Genomic DNA, 19,962 nt, shown 5'->3' on the forward strand with positions numbered 1-19,962 from the left:
CATCAGATGGGGAACACGGGTATGTTGATTGAAAAAACTTGGTGTTTTTCTTTCTAGCCGTCCATTCTATTAAAAGTGTACCTATATGATGATCTAATTATTTTTATGTGCGGTCATGATCGGATCGACCTAATGATTGGTCAGGATCTGGCACACGTATTCCATAGGACACGTGTGCGATTCGCGTCTTAAATCTCTCCTCGCGCAAATCGCTTTAGGATTTCTCTTTTCTGTCGAGCCCTAAAAGGCCCTTCCTTTCTTTCAAAACGTCTCTCTTTCCCCAGAACCGCTTCTCATTTCTCTGCAATTAGGGCACAAAAAGAGAACTTCAGATCGACACGATAATGGCGGATTTAGATCTATTCTCTGCATCGAATCGTCTCAGATCTCATCGGTCTTCCACCTTCTCAGAATCTCCTTCGAATTAGCGCTGAAAAATCGTCACAAGAACTAAAAGTTGACGAAGGATCTCCATCTCTTCTCTCCGTTCGTCGTAGATCGCTCAAGATTCTTAGATCTCAGCTTACCTAAATCAACGGTTGTCATTTCTTTGTTTTCTGCGATGAATCCGAGGGGCCGGTATCCGCCCGGTATTGGCAACGGCCGCGGCGGGAATCCGAATACAAACCCTAATTTCCACGTTAGAAATCCTCAGCAGCAGCAGCAGCAGCAGCAACAACAACAACAGCAGTACGTGCAGGTGCAGCGGAATATGATGCAGCAGCACTATCAGCAGCAGCAACAGCAACATCAACAGCAACAACAGCAATGGATGAGAAGGAATAGTCAAATGGGGCCTGATACGGCCACAGCCGAAGTGGAGAAGGCCGTAGTACAGTCTGAAGGTGTTGATTCTAGGTAAAAGTAGTAAAAATTGTTAAATTAATAAAAAAGCCATTTCCTTTAATTTACTTTTGATCTGTAGAGCTTTTATCAGGTGAAATTCGATGCCTTTGTTTGTATATGTGGGTCATCGAGACCATTGATGGGCACCTCTGTGGATTGTTAGTAATCAACATATCTCTGCAATTGTACTACTCTAACCCTCCCTTTGGTGGCCTGGAAATAGACGGCATTGATTTGCTCGGTTTGAATTGAATAATGGCCAAGGAATGGTTTGCTAGGATCTTCTGGCATCAGTGGTTTGGCCAGACCAACCGTCTGGATGGTTGCACCATGGGTCCCAATTATATGATCCTTAGGTCAAGGACCATGCAATTCCACTCCTATTAATTCTTCATGGTAGAATATCATTAATATCTTCTTCTGCCGTGTTTTGATTCAAATAAGATCCAATGATTTGAAAAAATCTTCAAGTCGGTGTCAATACAATTATGCTTGTGAAAACTAGAAGAGAAGAATCCTATTGGAATTGATGCGAGATGGTTTTCATTGGTTCTAAATGTAGTAATAGAAAATGGTGGTGGGTCATAATGTGGATGACAGCATGAGCAGTTAAGGTTGTGTTTGGATTTACAATTACAATTGACTTAGATTGCGATAGTGAAATTGCAAAAAGGTGACAATGGATCATGGTGTTTTCCCAATCAGATACTTGTCTCTCCATGTGATTGAAATTATTTTGTTTCAAGTCCAGCTTAAGCCTTAAAGTGAACATAATCCGATAATTGCAATAGTTGTTGTTAATTGTTTTGATCCAAGTTCTTTTTTGTATAAGAGTTAGAATAGAATAACACAGTTTAAGCGTAATGATTTTACATTTTTAATGCATCATAAGTCCCATTATAGGACCCATTCTTCTACCCTTTCCCAAGAGTCAATGACTAATCGTAGCTCTTACCTTGACACCAAGAAGAGTTCAACACTTCAACCCAATGCTTTATGGCTGGTTCACAACTGTGAATGGAGTGGGATTCCGTCAACTTCAGACATTTCTCTTTGTTGCAACTCAAGCTATGTCTGGGGTTGCTGTTTTTTTCCAAATCAATACTCAGAATTGTTTACCACCATGTGGATGATGTGGGGGTTGTGTCCTTGCTCTTAGTCTCCTCGGTTGATGACCTCCTTGGGGGAGGTTCAGAATCCAAAACCCCCATGAACAATGGTTCGGCTGCCTCCCTCAGGCTTGGAGCGTTCTATGTCCCAAACTGGAATCTTGTGGATATTGTCTCCGGCAAGAAATGATAGTTGTTATCACACATTATCTGGCTCAATTGTCTGTCTGCCTTGGATGCACAACAGATGAGATAACCCAACCAAAATATCCTTTCTATTTGCAACTTGAGGTTCTTTTACATGCCCCTTAACTTAGATTGCATATCCAGTTGAAATTTGAGGGCTTCTTTGTTGCTGCCAAAAGTAGGAAATGTTACTTCTTTTTTAGAGAATTAGGAAATGTCACTTCCGTTTGATCGTTTTCTCTTTAGTGAACTAATTTCACAATTTGATTAAGTTTTGCATCAAAGGCATCCTAAATCCGTTGAGGGTCTCTTCTGCTCATGGCATGTGGGTGATGCCCTCGTCTGCTGAGGGTCTCTTCTGTTTATGGTATGTGGGCGATAGGGGCTCTTTTGGTAGAAAAAGACGGAGACTCATCCTTCTCGTGGTCCTTTGGGCTATGTGGTCTGAGGGGAACAATCGACGCTTTCAGAATTGTCGGGTTTCTTCAGCCGGGGTCTTCTTTAGGGTGGTAATGTTGTTCAGAGATTGGGCTCCTCTGTCCGAGTCTGGGTTGTCCCAGCTTTGGGGCTGGGTTGTTGATTTTATTATTATTACTATTATAGTTTTTAGTTTTTGCTTTTTGTTTGGCTTTGTCTGTCATGTTTTTTCTGATTTCTGTTTTGGCTCTGCCTAATAAAGTGATTCATCTTTCAAAAAAAAAAAAGGCAGCCTAAATCCACAGTATCAGCTATCAGTCTATTAGAGTATTTCTACCTTTTTTTGTGCATTAAATTGTTGCCAACCTTTATTCATTTTTAAAAAAACTTTGTAACCGATTTTTTCTCTTTTATTTGTAGTTCTCAAGATTGGAAAGCACGACTAAAGATACCACCACGTGATACACGTTTCAAGACAGAGGTATGAAAGCAGAATGCAATCTATGTTTTTGTGGTGAGGTAAAAATGCAAATGGAGTGAGGCCGGCTTATAGTGATTTATAAGCAGAATGCTTGAAATTATAGCAGATTAAAGCATTTTGTAACTTAATCATTCTCTCCTGTTTTACAGTATGCCACTATACATTTTCTACGGTTTAGAGTAGCTTACTTTTGAAGCAAAACCTAATTACGTGTGAATCAAAGCTAATAGCAATGCTTATACTGAAGGTAAAGTAAAAAGAAAGACTAAAAACATGGATTAATTTAAATGTCGCCCTTATGCAAAATGGATGCTTTACCCCATAACCATCAATTAAAAAAAGAAAAAAAGAAAAAGAGAAATAAGGAAAAGAAAAGAGAAAAGAAAGCTCACACCTATCATGAAATCCAGAAAGCTTGTGATTTTGTTTCTAAATTCATTAACATTTAAAATATCTGGAAAATTTGGGCTTGGCAGATTTTACTCTTTGGAAGGTTTACCGCCCAAGCTCTATGGTATGAATATCTACTTTATCCATTGTAAACACTTTACAAGCTATCCAAATGCAAAATCTGTTTACTTGTACACAGATTAACTCTTAAAAGGCAAACAGAATAGTAGGTAAACCGTTTACACCTGAAACTCTTTTCAGGTGTAACGTGTTTACAACTTAAAACTTTACAGGCATCCAAATGACCCCTTAATGTTTGTTAATTAAAATAAGTTTCTGTCGTGCTGTCTATTTAGTTTTCTTTATGACATGTTCACTGAGGTGGCAGTTTATTATACAGTTCCTTTGATTGACATCTCAATATTCATTAGTTAGTGACCTAGGATGAAGAAGAGGGTGGATGCACACTGCCCCCCCGGGACTCCCTTGGAGAAAGAGTGATTTCTCCCAGAACTCACGCGTTTATATTCTGATCTTGTTACAAGGACACATGTGAACACACGGATCCACCCACTCACGCATGCATCTCCACCTACCACACACCTCTTTGTTACCCTAAAAAATATTGCGCCAGATATTAATATACCTTATTAAAGATCTTGAAAGACAAATCTATCAAAATAGCATAACCATTAATGATTTAATACCCCTTTAAGGATCCATGTAGACACAAGTCTCCAAAATTGGAAAACCTGCTAATGACATAATGACTCATAACTAAAGACTCCTTACACTTGGGAAGTGTTTGCGTGGACTTTAGGACCTGCAAGTGGAGCTTTTTGACTTACATTTTCATTGCCTTCTTCTAATCATTGTAGCTTCCATTATTCCCCGCCAGTTGGAAGGAATTCAACCCTGTTGAAAATTTTCATCTTCTTATGTAGGGAAGAGGTATCAGTCAGCTTCAATGTCTTAATCTCCTTGGCTTGCTTCATGATTGGCCCTAACATACAATCAATTTCATTGGTAGGCTTAGATATCTTTTCACCCCTCATTCGGGTAGGTTTTTTCTTTCCCACATATCACAGGGTCCCAGACTTATTGTCACGGGCTTCCGAGTAATACGCTGCATGCATCCGTCAACTCCACAACACACTAAGCCTCATTGTGGTACTCATCGTTGATGGAAAAGAAATAAAGCGAAAAAATAGTGTGTTACCATGATTGCGTTCCTATTTTGAAACCACACACTACTTGCTGAGGTTGACAAATCCTCTCAACATCTATCTTTGATTTTCCACTATCATCTTCAAGCCGTAATTCTTATAACTGTCGTTGTCAATCACCATCGTCTAATGTACCATTCTACCTATTAAGCTATCATAGAGGTTATTCTTGGACCATGAGGTGATAGAGTTCCTTTGTGTAAGCTTTAGTGGCAGATAATTTTAATCAAAAGTGATAGAATAATTGATAAGAGTTCTTGCTCGTAATCTTAAGGGCAAAAACTTTTGCCACATTACATCCTTCATCTTCTTCCGTTTCTTCAAAATTTTCTTGCCAATGTGCTCGGGAGAAGGCTGTCCTTGATGCTGTGTAGACAATGTCAACCTATCCAACCTATTGAAGATCTCTTAATTAATTCCTTCCCTACTTATCTACCTTGTCTTCTAACCACTTCTTCCAAGATATTCATCTTGTTAATCACCATTGGTCTCAAACTAGCCCAAGATTTATTTGCTTTGATACCAATTTGATATTGGATGGATGAGAAAGGAAAATTAGAAGATAAGAACAGATTTTTGCACACGCCCGCTTGGTGCTTTTTTTAAGGGTTTTTTCCATCTGCAAGAGAATAATCTCCCAAAACTCACTCTTTATTTCGATCTCATTGCCCATGGCATTGACAAGGACAAATTCAAAAACTCAATACCACACATGTATCACCTAAATCTCTTCCTGTTTATTATTTGTGCTCATTGTTTTCTTATCCTAATGAAGATCATCCGAGATATTAATATATCTTATTAAAAATCTTATGAGACAAATTTCTCATAATAGAAAGTCATTGATGACTTGATATCGCTTTATAGATCCTCACAGACACTAAATGGAAAACTACTAATGACTTAGAAGCAAGGATTTGAATAACGGTATCGATGAGCATATTCTTCGGGCCCAAAAATGAATGATACATTGCTTATCAGACCATATCAGCCAATTTTTTTAACTCACTGAAGAAATAATGGGAAAATAGGAAAAAATGTAAACATCAGAGTTGATGTCTTTTGTGTGTGTGTGTGTGTGTGTGTGTGTGTAACATGTTTTTCATGTAGCCGATCACTCTTTGATAAGAATGCTGTTTGTCAGCTTGACCTGCTGAAAGTGAACAAAAAAAAGGTCTTAATAGAATAGAAATCAAGCATGATTTCACTAAAAAAAAGAAATGAAAAAGTAATGGTTTACTTTTCTTTCGATAATTCTAAAAATGGTCTATTCAACTTCGATTCATTGAATTCCATTCAAGTCATATGTTTTGATATTCAAGATAGGCCTAGATCTAGTCTAAAATTACTTTCTAAGCTTCCTTGATGGTTGAGATGAAGAAGTGGAAAAACGAGAGAATTTTAACACCCTAGGTAGTTTTAGACAAGTTTCCTTTGCACCAAACAGACCCATCCGCATGTCATTCGTCACGACCCTTTACAATACCCACCTCATACAGAGCAGGAAGTAGCATGCAAAAAGGCTTTTTCCACACCATAAAATTTCCCAAAATATTAACTTGCTTCCATTCCCCACCTTGGATTGTATGCTTTGAGAGAGAGTATTATAATATTGAGAAGTTGCCTGTAACACAGAACTTCTAACCTGGCACCATTTACTACCCAGCTACCATTATGGATTCCGTTCTTGGGCAAATAAAATATCCCTCCACAACCTACTTCAAATGCAAGCACACACGCTGCCACCACTTTCCGAGAAGGGCAATCTTCATCTGATTGATTTGCACACAACACAACTAAGTAATATTTATGTCAGTGATCCTGATCATTTGACTGAAATTTTTTTCTGGAGAGATTCAAGCCTATCAGTTACATTCTAGGACATCTGAAAATGGACATCCTATGGATTGAGATATAACCAGAACCACCTTAATGATCGTAAACTGGCCTCCTAAGATAACAAGTGACATTTCAAGTCTCTAGACCATTCATCCCAAATCACATTAGGAGTTTTTTCCATTACACAAAGGAGCCCAAGATGAAGAATCAGGAAGGAAGTCATTAACTAAGGATTGCTGCTGTCTCCTCGATTTGGCTAACTTCTAAATCAGGACCTATGCTCACTGTGATCTCCCTTCCATGGGGAGGGTGACCAAACTTGACAATGGAGTGGTAGTTGCCCTCGCCCAAGGTGGCTCCTTGCTGTTTTTCTTTCTCACATTGAGGTCATGTGCGTTGCCAAATTATCTGAAAGAAAAATCTATTATCTGATGCTTCTGCCACGCATGTGTTAGAGATCTGGTAGTGGCTGTGTAATTTTCGATCTGCAATACATGCCTCACTTTTGATCATAATATATTTACTTTTGATATGCATCGTGTTTCCATTGCAAACGTGTATTTAAACTCTTCTAAATCATAATTTGGCAGTGGCCACTAGGACTTTGTTTTTTGTTGTATTTGTCTCCTGTTTGAGTCTCAAGTCTTGACTCTTTCCCATTTGTTAGTTTTTACTTTTTTGCTTGTTGGTTTTCTAACTAGCCCAGTTGCTTTTCTTCTGTTTTACTTGTTCAATTGCTTTTTTGTGGGATTACTTGTCTACTTGGTAGTTGGTAACCTGATATACCGTGGATAGCTAAAATGTCAACTATTCTATGATCGCTATGATAAAACCTTTTAGTTGTTCATTACTTTCACATTAACTACTTGTGGACACCTTATCCATATTTTCATGTTTAAATCATTTGGTTTAGTTTGCAAGGTTGTTCCCTTTTTACCTTTTTATTTTTTCTCCTTTTTTGTTATAGTTATTTTCATTTGGATTATGCTCATCTTCCTTGAGGTTTTTACATGTCACTTCACAGGGTCTGACTGCCTTGACTTTGCTTTCTTCCTTTTGCTACCTTGGGGTCATGGGTATATTAATATCTCAATATTTTATGAAGTCCTAATACAGTGGGGCCTTCTTCACTCTAGATCTTTCAAAAGGTGGTTCTTTCCTGATATTGTACTTGGTCCCTCTGAATTTCTTGTGACCACTTTATTTGAATATGGGATTTCAGTGGATCAAGAGCTTGTTGGTCAGTGGTCAATAATCGATAATGGTTTTTTTTTTTCTTTTTTCTTTAATATTTCAGTTGGGCAATTTTACTGTTTTGAATCTAGTATATATGTATGTTTACTTGGTGCAGTCTTCTAATGCACATGTGGTGATGCTTGCAGTGCTGATGGATGCATTTTTAAAAAAAATATATATTTACTGAATGCTAGAATTCTGAATGTACTTGGATACAATGTTTGGACATTGGGCCAATGGTGTTGGTGTTGCTTTTTTCTTGATATGTGCATTACCTTTTAATCATTCCATTTCTTCTATCTAGGATGTTACTGCAACCAAAGGAAATGAATTTGAGGACTATTTTCTGAAGCGAGAGCTTCTTATGGGGATATATGAGAAAGGATTTGAAAGGCCTTCTCCTATCCAGGAAGAAAGTATCCCTATTGCTTTAACTGGAAGCGACATTCTTGCTAGAGCTAAAAATGGTACTGGGAAGACAGCTGCATTTTGCATTCCAGCACTGGAAAAGATTGACCAAGATAAGAATGTCATTCAAGGTTCGTCTCACCATCCCCGATTGCAAGTAACTTATATGGGTGTATTTACTCATTAAGAAGGATTGTGCTAATTACCTTGGCTTATATGCATTGTTCCAAGTATTGGTGATATTATCGATAATATAGCTAGCGATACCAATAACAGTAGTAGTGTAAAAAATTTCAGGTATCAGCGATATATTACCAATATATCGCTAAGTATTGATATTGCCAATGTTTTTTACTGTGTAAATTCTAGGTGTCGCTTGTGTCGTCAATATATCGGCGGTGTTTCAATAATATTGCCAATGTATTGATATTGCCAAAAATCTGTTTATTAAAAAAAAAATTCCATTTCAAGAATTTTTAATGGGTGCATGGTTGTGTGATGAAATGCATCCGCGCACGTGCGCACGCATGGATGAACGGATGGATGTCGGATGGTTGTGGTTGGTTGGATGGATGTTTGTACGTGTGTATGCACGCATGGATGGATCATGCATGTGTATACATGCACGTGTCAATGTGTGTATGCATGGATGGATGGATGGATCATGTATGTATTTATATGTATGTATGTGCATGCATACATGGATGGATGGTTGCACCCATGTTTCCCCAAGTTAGACTCAATGATACATGCTTTTAGGTCCCTATTAAAGGGAAACTTATTATTTGATTCCTAAATATGTAAATGTCTTTTTTGCTATTATTTGATTCTTAAATTTACAAATGTGTATTTTAACATCTCCTAAAGTTCATTGTTTTAAAAAAAAAAACCATATCCCCATGTTTTTCCAATGTTTCCTTGAGTCGGTGTTACATGCTTTTAGGCCCCAATTAAATGGAAACTTATTATGTATGCGTCTTTTTTTTTTTGGCAGTCATTTGATTCCCAAATATACCTTTTCAAAAAAAAAATAAAATTGATTCCTAAATATGAAACGTTTATTCTGGAATCTCTTGAAGTTTCATTGAGAAATTCTACTATTAAAAAAAGTGTTCATGGTATCGGTATCATTGGCTAGGAATACAGAAACATGTATCGATATCATTGATACTATTGCCGATACCCTGAAATGTATTGCTGACTGAAGGAAATATGGGGAAATATCAATGTTTCCTTCAATTAGAGATACATTTCCGGGTATCGACGATAGTATCAATGATATCGATACATGTTTCTGTATCCCCATCACCAACCAACGATACATGTAACAATACTGATAACATGAACAATTTTTTTTTGAAATTGAAAATTAATAAGGCTAGAAGCCAAAGCAAAGAAAACAACAAAAACAAGACAGAAATGGAAAAAAGAAACAAAAAACTATACAACCCCACCCAAAAATCTAGCCTTACACAGACACATTGGGCACCCAATCAGACAGACACTGAATAACCTGGATGAGGACAAGCATATCAGAATTCTTCTCATTGCGAAAGGCCCAAAATTTTCTTTCGAGCTGGATCAACCACATAGAAGCCAATAAAGCAATTCTCCATCCATGAATCCCTCGGGACCCCCTTCCGCCACCATGTCAGGCTCTAAATAAAATGTCGATCGAACCTGGCATCGCCCAGGAAATGTTCTTCAATCGAAATATTCCAGAGCAAACAATCCTCGAGAAGGAACAGTGAATGAACAAGTGATTCACCAACTCCGCAGCCACCAAACATCGAAGACAAACATTAGGCAGCACCATATTCCTGTGTGACACATTGGTATGAGATCCAATCCATTCATTAGAGTGGCACCACTATGTAGATGCTCTTGCCCAAGAATTGGGTCAGTCCACTTGTTAAATGATCTACAGTTCATGAAAAAAAATGTGTCCGAAAAAAATTGGCTGAAGAGTTTTTTACCCATCCAGCTGCTTCTAAATTCATGGCCACCTGCTGAATGGACCAGATTTATCTTCATTCAAGAACATCTATGGACAGTTCGAACTCTTAAAAAATAAAAAAATCTATGGGCAGTTGAATATTGCAACTGTACACAACGCTGGGCCACATGGTGATGTTCGCATGAGCTTCCATGCTTGTGCATTAATAAAGCTAACATCAATTTCCTTTTCTTCTCTTTCTTTCTTTTTTGTTTAATGGTCAGCTAAATATGAGTGTTTTAGCATAAAGATTTCTAGAACCTCAATTTGTATATTGGATATATCCAATGCACAATCGTGCATATGCTTTTGGTGTTATCAAGCTTTTAGAGGACTCATGAGTTGAAATGAAGAGTGAACAACAGAAATTTGCAGGGCAAACCCCAATCAAGCATTTTTTTCCCCAATGAATTTACAATGGGCATGTGTGCCCTGCGGTAAATGCCACTGGCTGTTACTGTCCATTTTCAATGAATGGCTAGGATTATGTGGTATGGGGGATAATGAGCTGGCCCTTCTCATGATAGGCCCACCAGATCAATGTCTTGGTTAGCTAAAAGATGGGCCCCACCTGTACAACGTCTTGGCAAACAAGAAGTCGTGTCTTTGTCAATTGAGCATCATATAATTAGATGGTTCATCCCACCAGGTCAATGTTTTGTTCACTGCAAGGTGCGCCCCAGTACTACTTCTCGATCAAGTGAAAACATTGCCAATTGTTTTGTCAAACGAGCATCATATAATGCCTCCATGGTGTGGTCTTTGCATTGCCTTGATGTGATGATGTTTCCTTGACTCAATGAAGTTAGTTAATGTGAACTGATCACCTACAAACTGGTTTTAAACTACAATCAATCTTTTAAGCCTTCAAATTTTGGGTCTGATTTCGCCCTTGAAAATATCACATATTAATTGGGGAAAATGCTTGTAAAAACAGTTGTAGGTGTTCAGTTCTTGTTATTTATATCATCATCATCATCATAAGCCTGGCTCAAAAGTGCAGCTGCCTAAGTAATCCAAAGTGCAGGTTTTCCCCACCTGATGAGTAGATTGGGGTGATTTTATTCGTGATGTCTTCATGGTGGGGTCAACCTTTTCAATGGGTTTCCTGTTGTATAGATAAGACATGTTGGCACTTATCTAGTAGTTGGGACGTAAGTTCACAGTCGAACTGGTTGGAAGAACATACCCACTGAGCTCGAAAGCTCATACCATGCTTATTCTCTTTTTATGCCATTTGACAACATTGCTTGTGATATTGAATATGATTTAATCGAGTTGGGAACTGCACATCTTAAACTAACGCGTACATCTTGAAAAAAAAAATTCACTAACGCATACCGAACTTGGAAGACGAGACTGTCATGCTGCAAATTCAACAACGGGAAAAGTCACTTACCAGCTTCTGAGTGCTGTACATGACAATGGATTTTTTATTTTTTATTTTCAAGTTGTACGTGTTAGTTTAAGATGTGCAGTTACCAACTCAGTTAAATCATCCACAATAGCACAAGCAATGTTGTCACGTGGCATAAGCGATCCTCTGCGATCGCACGACTTTTTTTTTTGAAATTTTTTAAAAAAAAAAAATCAGAAAAATGGAAAGTATGCGATCGCATACCATCCATATGGCATATGCGACCATCGCATATGCTATATGGATGGCATTATGTGATTATGCGATCGCTTTTGACAACATTGATCACAAGGCATGGAAAAATGTCGAAAATATGATATATAAATCGACTTGCCTTAAAAGTTCATCCTATCTTATTATTACATTCTTGAAAATTCCCAAAAAACCCAACATCATCACAGAAATGTAATTCTAAGTCTAAAGCTCATCTAGCCTTGTTGGTGTGCCTTTCCTGAAAAAGAGAATAAGCGTGGTATGAGCTTTTGAGCTCAGTGGGTACATCTAACACATCAAATAGAAATAGCAAGCCGAATCACTTATCCACATATATAACCATGTTACGTAGTAGTTAGAACGGAAAGCTGGATGGGATGAGATGTAATCATGAGTGCAATTACATGGATGCATGTGATGCACCTGCCATTGCGAACTCCTCCAGTACAATAAAAAATAAGCATTATCTCAGGACAGCTTTGCATTCCCTTACATGAGAAGGGAAGAACACATTTTAACGTTACCCCCATAGTGGGCTCGCCACACCCCTTATCTACTCCCTGTATTTCACTAAGTAGCTTTCATGAATGATGTGTGCTATTTTATATTAAAGCCTTGTGTTTTCACTTTTCACATGTGCAGTTGTTATACTGGTTCCTACACGAGAGTTGGCTCTTCAGACATCACAAGTTTGTAAGGAGCTCGGGAAGCATTTAAAGATTCAGGTCATGGTCACCACTGGAGGTACCAGCTTAAAGGATGATATCATGCGTTTATATCAACCAGTCCATTTGCTTGTTGGAACACCAGGCAGAATACTTGATCTTGCAAAGAAAGGTGTATGCATCCTGAAAGATTGCTCAATGCTTGTTATGGATGAGGTATGATACATATAATTTTATAACGCTACATAATTTAGTCTGGTTTTAGAATCGAGTAACACGATTTGTTGCTTTTTGAGTCCCGCATGCACCTCTAGCATATGGGACATCTGAGCATTGCATCAGGTGGGGCCCACTATGCGGATGACCTGGCCTAGAAAGCAGGCTGGCCAACTTCTCTGGGGGCTGTGGGCCGCACTTACCAAAGTAATTGATGGTTTAAAAATTGGCAAAGGTTGGCATCAACTGTACAAGTGGCCCTCTTGATGAGCAAAATGGGCTGATGTTTAGCCATGTCATCTGCAAGTTGGGACATCCTTATGCATGTTTTGGATGTACCAAATGCCATATGCATGTCCCAGCTAGATAGGTGCATAATGCCACATATGGCAGTATAAGAAAACTTGTGTGATGTGGTTGCTTTTCATGCTTGAATGTTCTTCCACATCTGTGTTAAATGAAAAGCATTTCAGATGTTTCATGACTGCATTATTAGTTTCATGGAGCATTGCTAGGCCTACATGTAGGACTTTGCCAACTGGGCACTTGTATGGGATGTCTGGGCTGCGCATTGGTCCATTATTTGCATAACCTTAAAATCTCAGCCAGTGCAAACATTGAATGTGGAACAGTTGGCAGTTCTTTTTAGTTGGCTTGCCGTTTTCATGTGTCTGACCTACGTGGTGAGATGGCCTGCCTATTTCCTTTAGCCTCGTATTTTTTCTTAATACAATTCTTTACCTCTCAATAAAAATAAAAAATAAAAAAAAGGTGTCCACTTAATGCATGGCTCCAATCATAGGCACAATGTGTCGACTCAGTTTGGCTAGGCTCGATAATGCAGGTCGTAAATTATTGGATCAGTGATCATGAACATGCCTTGTTTCAAAAAATCAAGCTGGTCTGTTCATCAGGGGGGGGGCGGGGGGGGCACGTTGATTGTGGCCGATGGCCAAATTATCCAAAACATCGATTTTTTATGCACGTGGCTCTCCTAGTGAGTGGAGTGGCCTGATTTTTAGGCTAGTGCATGTTCATGATGGGGCTTACCTGAGCAATGACTGGACCATGATTGCATCGGATTCACAACCTCTTTGTGAAGACATCTGTAGCGAATCTCTAAACCTTCCATCAGTGGAAGAGAGTTTTTTTTTTTCTTTCTTTTTCTTTTTCTTTTCTTTTCTTTTCTTTTCTATTCTAATATAGCAGTTATTCAAATTCAATTTTGTCCTATCCTGTTGCATTCTGATAGCCTCTTATCTTTTATAAGTAATTTCCAAACAGATTCATAACCCCTATTTTCTCCTCCCAGGCTGACAAGCTTTTATCTCCGGAGTTTCAACCATCAGTAGAACAGTTAATTCGCTTTCTTCCTGGAAATCGGCAGATTTTGTTGTTTTCGGCAACATTTCCTGTAACCGTTAAAGATTTCAAAGACAGATATTTGCAGAAGCCTTACATCATTAATCTCATGGATGAGCTCACTCTTAAGGGTATAACTCAATACTATGCTTTTGTAGAAGAAAGACAGAAGGTCCACTGCCTAAACACTCTTTTCTCCAAGGTTTGACTGCAACCCATGGATCTGCTGTTTTTTTTTTTTTTTGTTTTTTTTTAAAATTTTTAAATAGTCTGTTCAGTCCTGATTTATCAGAGGTGGGCATGCTTTGGTTTATCCATGTGACGGTGCAGGTGGGCCTACCTTTGTTAACCTTAGCCATTACTGTGGTGTGCTCCATTGTGGATGACCCATGTAGCTATATATCCTGTATTAGATGATTCTAGCCATCCAATCAAAATGGACAATTACTACCAATGCACACATTTAATGGGGTCCTATTCGGATGGTTAGGGTCCTTCAATGGTGGATATTTTGTCCAACATTCACAGGGCCCACTGTATGCACAATTGGAATAAGTGAGCCCAAAATCAACTGTTAATGGAGCCGCTAGAATGTTCCATTGAATGTTGTGTTTTTTCTTTGATTCGTAAATACAATTGCTTTGTGGATTTTTGTTCCAGCTTCAAATCAACCAATCAATTATATTTTGCAACTCTGTGAATCGGGTAGAACTGTTGGCGAAGAAAATTACGGAGCTTGGTTATTCTTGCTTCTACATTCATGCAAAGATGCTGCAGGATCACCGTAACCGAGTCTTCCATGACTTCCGTAATGGTGCTTGCAGGAATCTTGTATGTACAGGTGCGTGCCCGATGCCTTTTATTCCTCATGTAACAAGGACTGTCCATCAAGAGTGAGGGAGGCCCTATGTTTTCAGGCTTCTATGTCCAATGATGGCAAACACGTCTGTGTCATCCAAGTTGCAAACCGTCTAACTGCACTTTGGATTTGACCTTTGCTTGAGTGTTTATTGTGTCATACCTACCAGAGGCTGACTCCGACCTTCCTGTCCAATCTCTCTCTATTCTGAGTGTTTGAATGTGGGCCGCTATCAACCAAGCTTGTCATTGAGTGGAGATCTTTGGTATATGTTTTTATTAACCTTCCATCATTTCCAGATCTTATGCGACCCACCTGATGAAGGACTTGCCTAATTTTTATGCCGCGGCACATAAATGGCGGGGACCATCAGATGCATGGCCTGGGTCTTGCACAATGGGAAGAGTCGGATTCAAAATCTTGCTTGAGCGAGTAGCCATCAACACAATTGTCATTTTTTCTTCCACAAATCTTTTGGCTTTGTTCCTATCTGGAAACAATCTTGAACGTGTCAAAATGTAGCGTGGATGGTATTTTCTATTGCCATCTGAAAATAATCCTGTAAGCATGACTACACTAGAAAAAATAATGTATTTTTGTTAATGTTTGCATTTTGACAGATTTGTTTACTAGGGGAATTGACATTCAAGCAGTAAATGTGGTTATCAATTTTGATTTCCCCAAGAACTCCGAGACTTATCTGCATCGGGTACGTTGAATTCCCTTTTCCACTGGCAGACGAGTACCCATTTTTGTCTCATTTCTGAAGTGTTTGCTGGCTGTAATTTTTCAGGTTGGTCGCTCGGGAAGGTTTGGCCACCTTGGGTTAGCAGTGAACTTAATCACATACGAGGATCGTTTCAACTTGTACATGATTTTGCCTATCCGCCATTATGCATAGTTTTATTATGCTACTGATTATTTTTCCCTTGCCCTTTTCAATTGTATTTTTCGCTCTTTGTATTTGTAACAATTTCCTTTTGTTTTTATTTTTTTGATTGGTGACGATGTCTGTTTGTTGATAGGTATCGGATCGAGCAAGAGCTTGGGACTGAAATAAAGCAAATTCCACCACAAATTGACCAGGCTATCTACTGCCGGTGATTCTGTCATAGTTAGATCTCCTGCATGCTCAAATGATGGTGAATAAGTGGAAAGAAATTCAGCTACCTGTACATACCACCTTGTAAAGGTGCCCTTTGAGGTATGTGTGTGTTTAGAGAGCAATGAGCTTATATACCTTAAGGCTGCATTTGGGTTTGGTATGAATATGATTATCAAAGCAAATTGCAATAATCAGTTCAAAGTGGTAATCGTTGTTTTGAAGATCCAACAATTTGTGATTTGAATTTGAATCCTATGATTCAAATATAATTTGAATAAAATTCCAATTGAATATGGCGATTTTTGGACCAGAAAAAAATATATCCTTTTCAATTCACGTTTCACCATTCGATCCTTACAGTTTCACTTGGCTCTTACCATTCGATGAAAAACAAAGATAATTTTTGTGGTGGTCGCACCATGGCCTAAGAAATTGGATTTATTTTCTTCACTTTTTATTCCTTCTAAACTTGGCCTTTTTAAGGCCCAAATAACACCAATCTCACTTGTGATATGGATTTTGGAGTGTGTTTTATTTATTTATTTATAATTTTATACAAAAGCATGAAAAAGATGAAAGAAATGAGTTCTCCTTTGCAAATTGCAATTCAACAAGTGGAATGCTTGTATGCTGCTTGTCCTTAGCAATACTTGTTTACAGTACCCTCCAAGGTTTGAAGTATCGTCTGAAACTAGTATGTATCGCCCATGCTGCTTGTCCTTAGCAATACTTGTTTACAGTACCCTCCAAGGTTGGAAGTATCATCTGAAACTAGTATGTATCGGGCGATACATACTGATATCCTCCATTGATGATACGACTGTATTGTCCTGTATCGGGCAATACAGGATTATTTCAGTTTTGAAAGATATGCTGCCTCATGCACTGATTTTAAACCTTGATACCCTCCGCACAGTGCACATGGAGAACTTGTGGTGATCAGAATTGTTGTTCTGGTCGGCCATTGAGTGCGTAGGCCGTTCCCAAAAAAAAAAATTTAAATCAAGGGGATTGTACTGTTGTACCGATCTGATAGACGTCCTGTGGAAGGAATGGTTAGAGCATTCTTCCACATTGAACCGTCAAAATTCTCAACAACAAGTGATGGCGAGCAGATTGAAATGTTTCAATCATGTACAATGAATACCAGAAACGGCTCTATCTAGGAGGAGAAACATTGATCTAGGTTGAAGATCCCTGGAAAGAGGATGAGAGGAAGACCTGGAAGGACTTGGGCTGGAGGTGATGAGAAGGGGATATAAAGGCTTGTTTGTACACTTACTGAGAATAGTGCCTTAGTACGAACCGGAGAATTGGGATTTGTAATGCTGACCCAAATTAGCTGTGACAAGGCTTTGATGATGATCCTCACCACATGGTAGCTTTGATGGTGATCCTCACCACGTGTTACCGTTATGTTAGTGTTCCTGATTCAACAAAATTCAAATCAATCGATTCTGTCAAAAGCCAAATCATTGCATTGTTTTGTTTTATTTCTTTATGGTGGTCTTATAAAAAAAGATGGTGAGCAAAGTTAAAACATTTCCACTGAGAATCGAGTTTAACAAGTCAATAACAGGAGGAAACTTACATGCAATGCAACATTAGCCAAGTATTATGAGAAGGGGATATAAAGGCAATGATTTGGCTTTTGACGGAATCGACTGATTTGAATTTTGTTGAATCAGGAACACTAACATAATGGGTATCATGTGCTGAGGATCATCATCAAAGCTACCATGTGGTGAGGATCATCATCAAAGCCTCGTCACAGCTAATTTGGGTCAGCATTACACATCCCGATTCTCCAGTTCATAGTAAGGCACTATCCTCGGTAAATGAACAAAAACAAGCCTTTATATCCCCTTCTCATCATATATACCTTGTATGAAGAGAGCTTTGCTAAGTGCCCACATGCGTGTAATAAAACTCATGTGCCAGCGTGGCACGATAGGTCTATGATCCAATTCATCCGTCACCACTATATTGATGCCCTAGTCCAAGAATCAGGTTTATTCACTCGTCAGGGGGGCCACAGTTGGCAAAACAAATTTACGGCTCTGAAAAAATTGGCTAAAGTTTTCTATCCTGTTTATGCTAAGTGGGGCAGATATAATTTTAGGAAAAAAAATATGTAGAAGGCAGGACCAACCTGGTGGGTGGATTGGATCTCACACCTATGTGCCATGCTGGCATGTTTGGCACACACATGAGCCTATTGCACAGGTGTACAGGTGTCTGCTCTTAGCAAAGCCCGTATGAATATTCATGAAGCCTGATGTGTGTACATGAAAATGTTTCATTATCTATGAAATCGTTTTTTCAGAATCAATGATTCAATTTCCATGCATGATCAGATTTTGATCTTGGTATTTTTCATTGAGTTTCTTTATATGAATTCTGTTTTGATGTTTTTCCTTTTTTGCTGTCCTAATCTGTGCTCTAAATGTTGTTTTTTTTTTTTTTGGTTGATGTTTTTCTTCATAGGGCCCGTTTCTAGGTTTGACTACCCAACTTGTCTAAGAGTCTGACCGTCCGATGGGGACCATTCAGCGATGGAGGTATGGCACTGCCTACTCTTTTGGACATGGAACGCTGGTTCCCCGTGCATTTTCTACCTCTAAACATCTAGTTTATCCGTTTTAGATTTTTCATGTGCTAAACCACTCATGGGGTCGCAAGAAAGATAGCATTAGAAATCATATGGTTTAGATGAGCAGAACTGAGTTTGCTATGCTTGGGGCTCAATACTGCAGGTTTATTTCTCGTCATCATGTTCGTTCGTCCTTGTTTCCGTTTTCGTGTGTGTTCAAACCAGAGTATTTAAATTTTTCAGATTTTAGTACCGTGTTATGTTTGCATTGGTTTTTTTTCCCCAAAAAGGGGCCCTGACTTGTTGGGGCCTTTGTGGGTTTTTAGCGGAATGGTGCACTGAGGGAGAAAATGGTGCACTTAGGGCCTTTGTTGGTCCAGGAGTTGAAGTGGGTCCCAATTGTGCAATCAACGGTCTGAATCGCTGGGCCCATATAGGGGGGCCATTTTGGATATTGTGTGATAATCCTATTCTTTGCTTGCCTGCGAGAAACGAGCTTTCTTCACTTGACCTTTCACAAATTGCTTCCTTTTCCCACTCAAACCTTACAATAGCACTCATAACTTTGACCTATTATTACCTGGATCCTTTCGCGCTTGCTTGGACTCAAGTCTCAGAAGAGGGCATATCACACCTAAATGCTATTTTGAGATAAACCCCCCAGTTCATGTTGTGCATTTGGATGCACTTTCACAAACCCTTGCTGATCCCTTCTAGTCAAAATAGGAACTAGAATAGCCCATTTGCCGAATTCTCTCTCTCAGCTAACCAAGTTTGAGGAAAACCCCTATTGTGGAAGCTGTGCCCGAACAGCCCCATGGAAAACTGGGGAGTGCCACTGGTGGATGTACAAAATTATGGACAAGGAAAATCCAAGCCCTACATTTTAAACCTATTTTGGTGTTTCAATCCACCATACACATTTAAGAGCCTTGAGTGAATTCTGGAGATGGCCCTGAGTGGCTGCCCCAGCATGTGAAATCAATGGAAAACATTTGGAGCGATATCATTCTGAATTGTAACTGAGCTGACAGATGCAAGTGGATTTATTAAGAGTTTTTTTTTTTCTATATGGCCCACCCTCATTTGCGGCTATGATTTGTTTAGTCTGTTATTTTGCATGAGAAATGATTGCAATACAAGCATGCTACACCTAAATCTATACTGTACCATCTGAGCCCTGCTGGACATAAGTGCCATGAAAATGGTAGATAACCATATTGTCTGGGGCAAAAATACACCCATCACGTGGGCAGCCACGCTGTTGTAATCAATGTCAGTGGTGGGTCAGAATCCATATACAGATGATTTTTTAGAACGGTTGTCTTGATGGTGGGGCTAGTGTTTTAATGGTACTGATGGCCTACTGAAGTGGCATGGTGGAAGGGCATCAGTTCT

General features: G+C 38.9%; 1 protein-coding gene across 3 annotated transcripts; it reads left to right on the forward strand.

The window, feature by feature from the left end:
• Positions 1-248: 248 nt before the first annotated feature.
• On the forward strand, positions 249-18,813 carry LOC131231887 (DEAD-box ATP-dependent RNA helicase 8-like). Of its 3 annotated transcripts, XM_058228235.1 has the most exons (11): positions 253-858; positions 2,979-3,039; positions 8,035-8,269; positions 12,407-12,645; positions 13,958-14,209; positions 14,668-14,848; positions 15,487-15,575; positions 15,660-15,733; positions 15,892-16,070; positions 17,660-17,788; positions 18,459-18,813. In XM_058228235.1, exons 1-9 carry the CDS (start codon positions 563-565, stop codon positions 15,968-15,970), a joined length of 1,506 nt encoding a protein of 501 aa, XP_058084218.1. In that variant the 5' UTR covers positions 253-562; the 3' UTR covers positions 15,971-16,070; positions 17,660-17,788; positions 18,459-18,813. The 3 variants fall into 3 exon arrangements, with proteins under 3 accessions (XP_058084219.1, XP_058084218.1, XP_058084216.1); XM_058228233.1 differs by lacking the exon at positions 17,660-17,788 and having other exon boundaries at positions 254-858; XM_058228236.1 differs by lacking the exons at positions 15,487-15,575; positions 15,660-15,733; positions 15,892-16,070; positions 17,660-17,788; positions 18,459-18,813 and adding an exon at positions 15,166-15,428 and having other exon boundaries at positions 249-858.
• Positions 18,814-19,962: the final 1,149 nt, after the last annotated feature.

The sequence above is a fragment of the Magnolia sinica genome, chromosome 17, assembly GCF_029962835.1.
Source record: "Magnolia sinica isolate HGM2019 chromosome 17, MsV1, whole genome shotgun sequence".
Taxonomy (NCBI): Eukaryota; Viridiplantae; Streptophyta; class Magnoliopsida; order Magnoliales; family Magnoliaceae; genus Magnolia; species Magnolia sinica.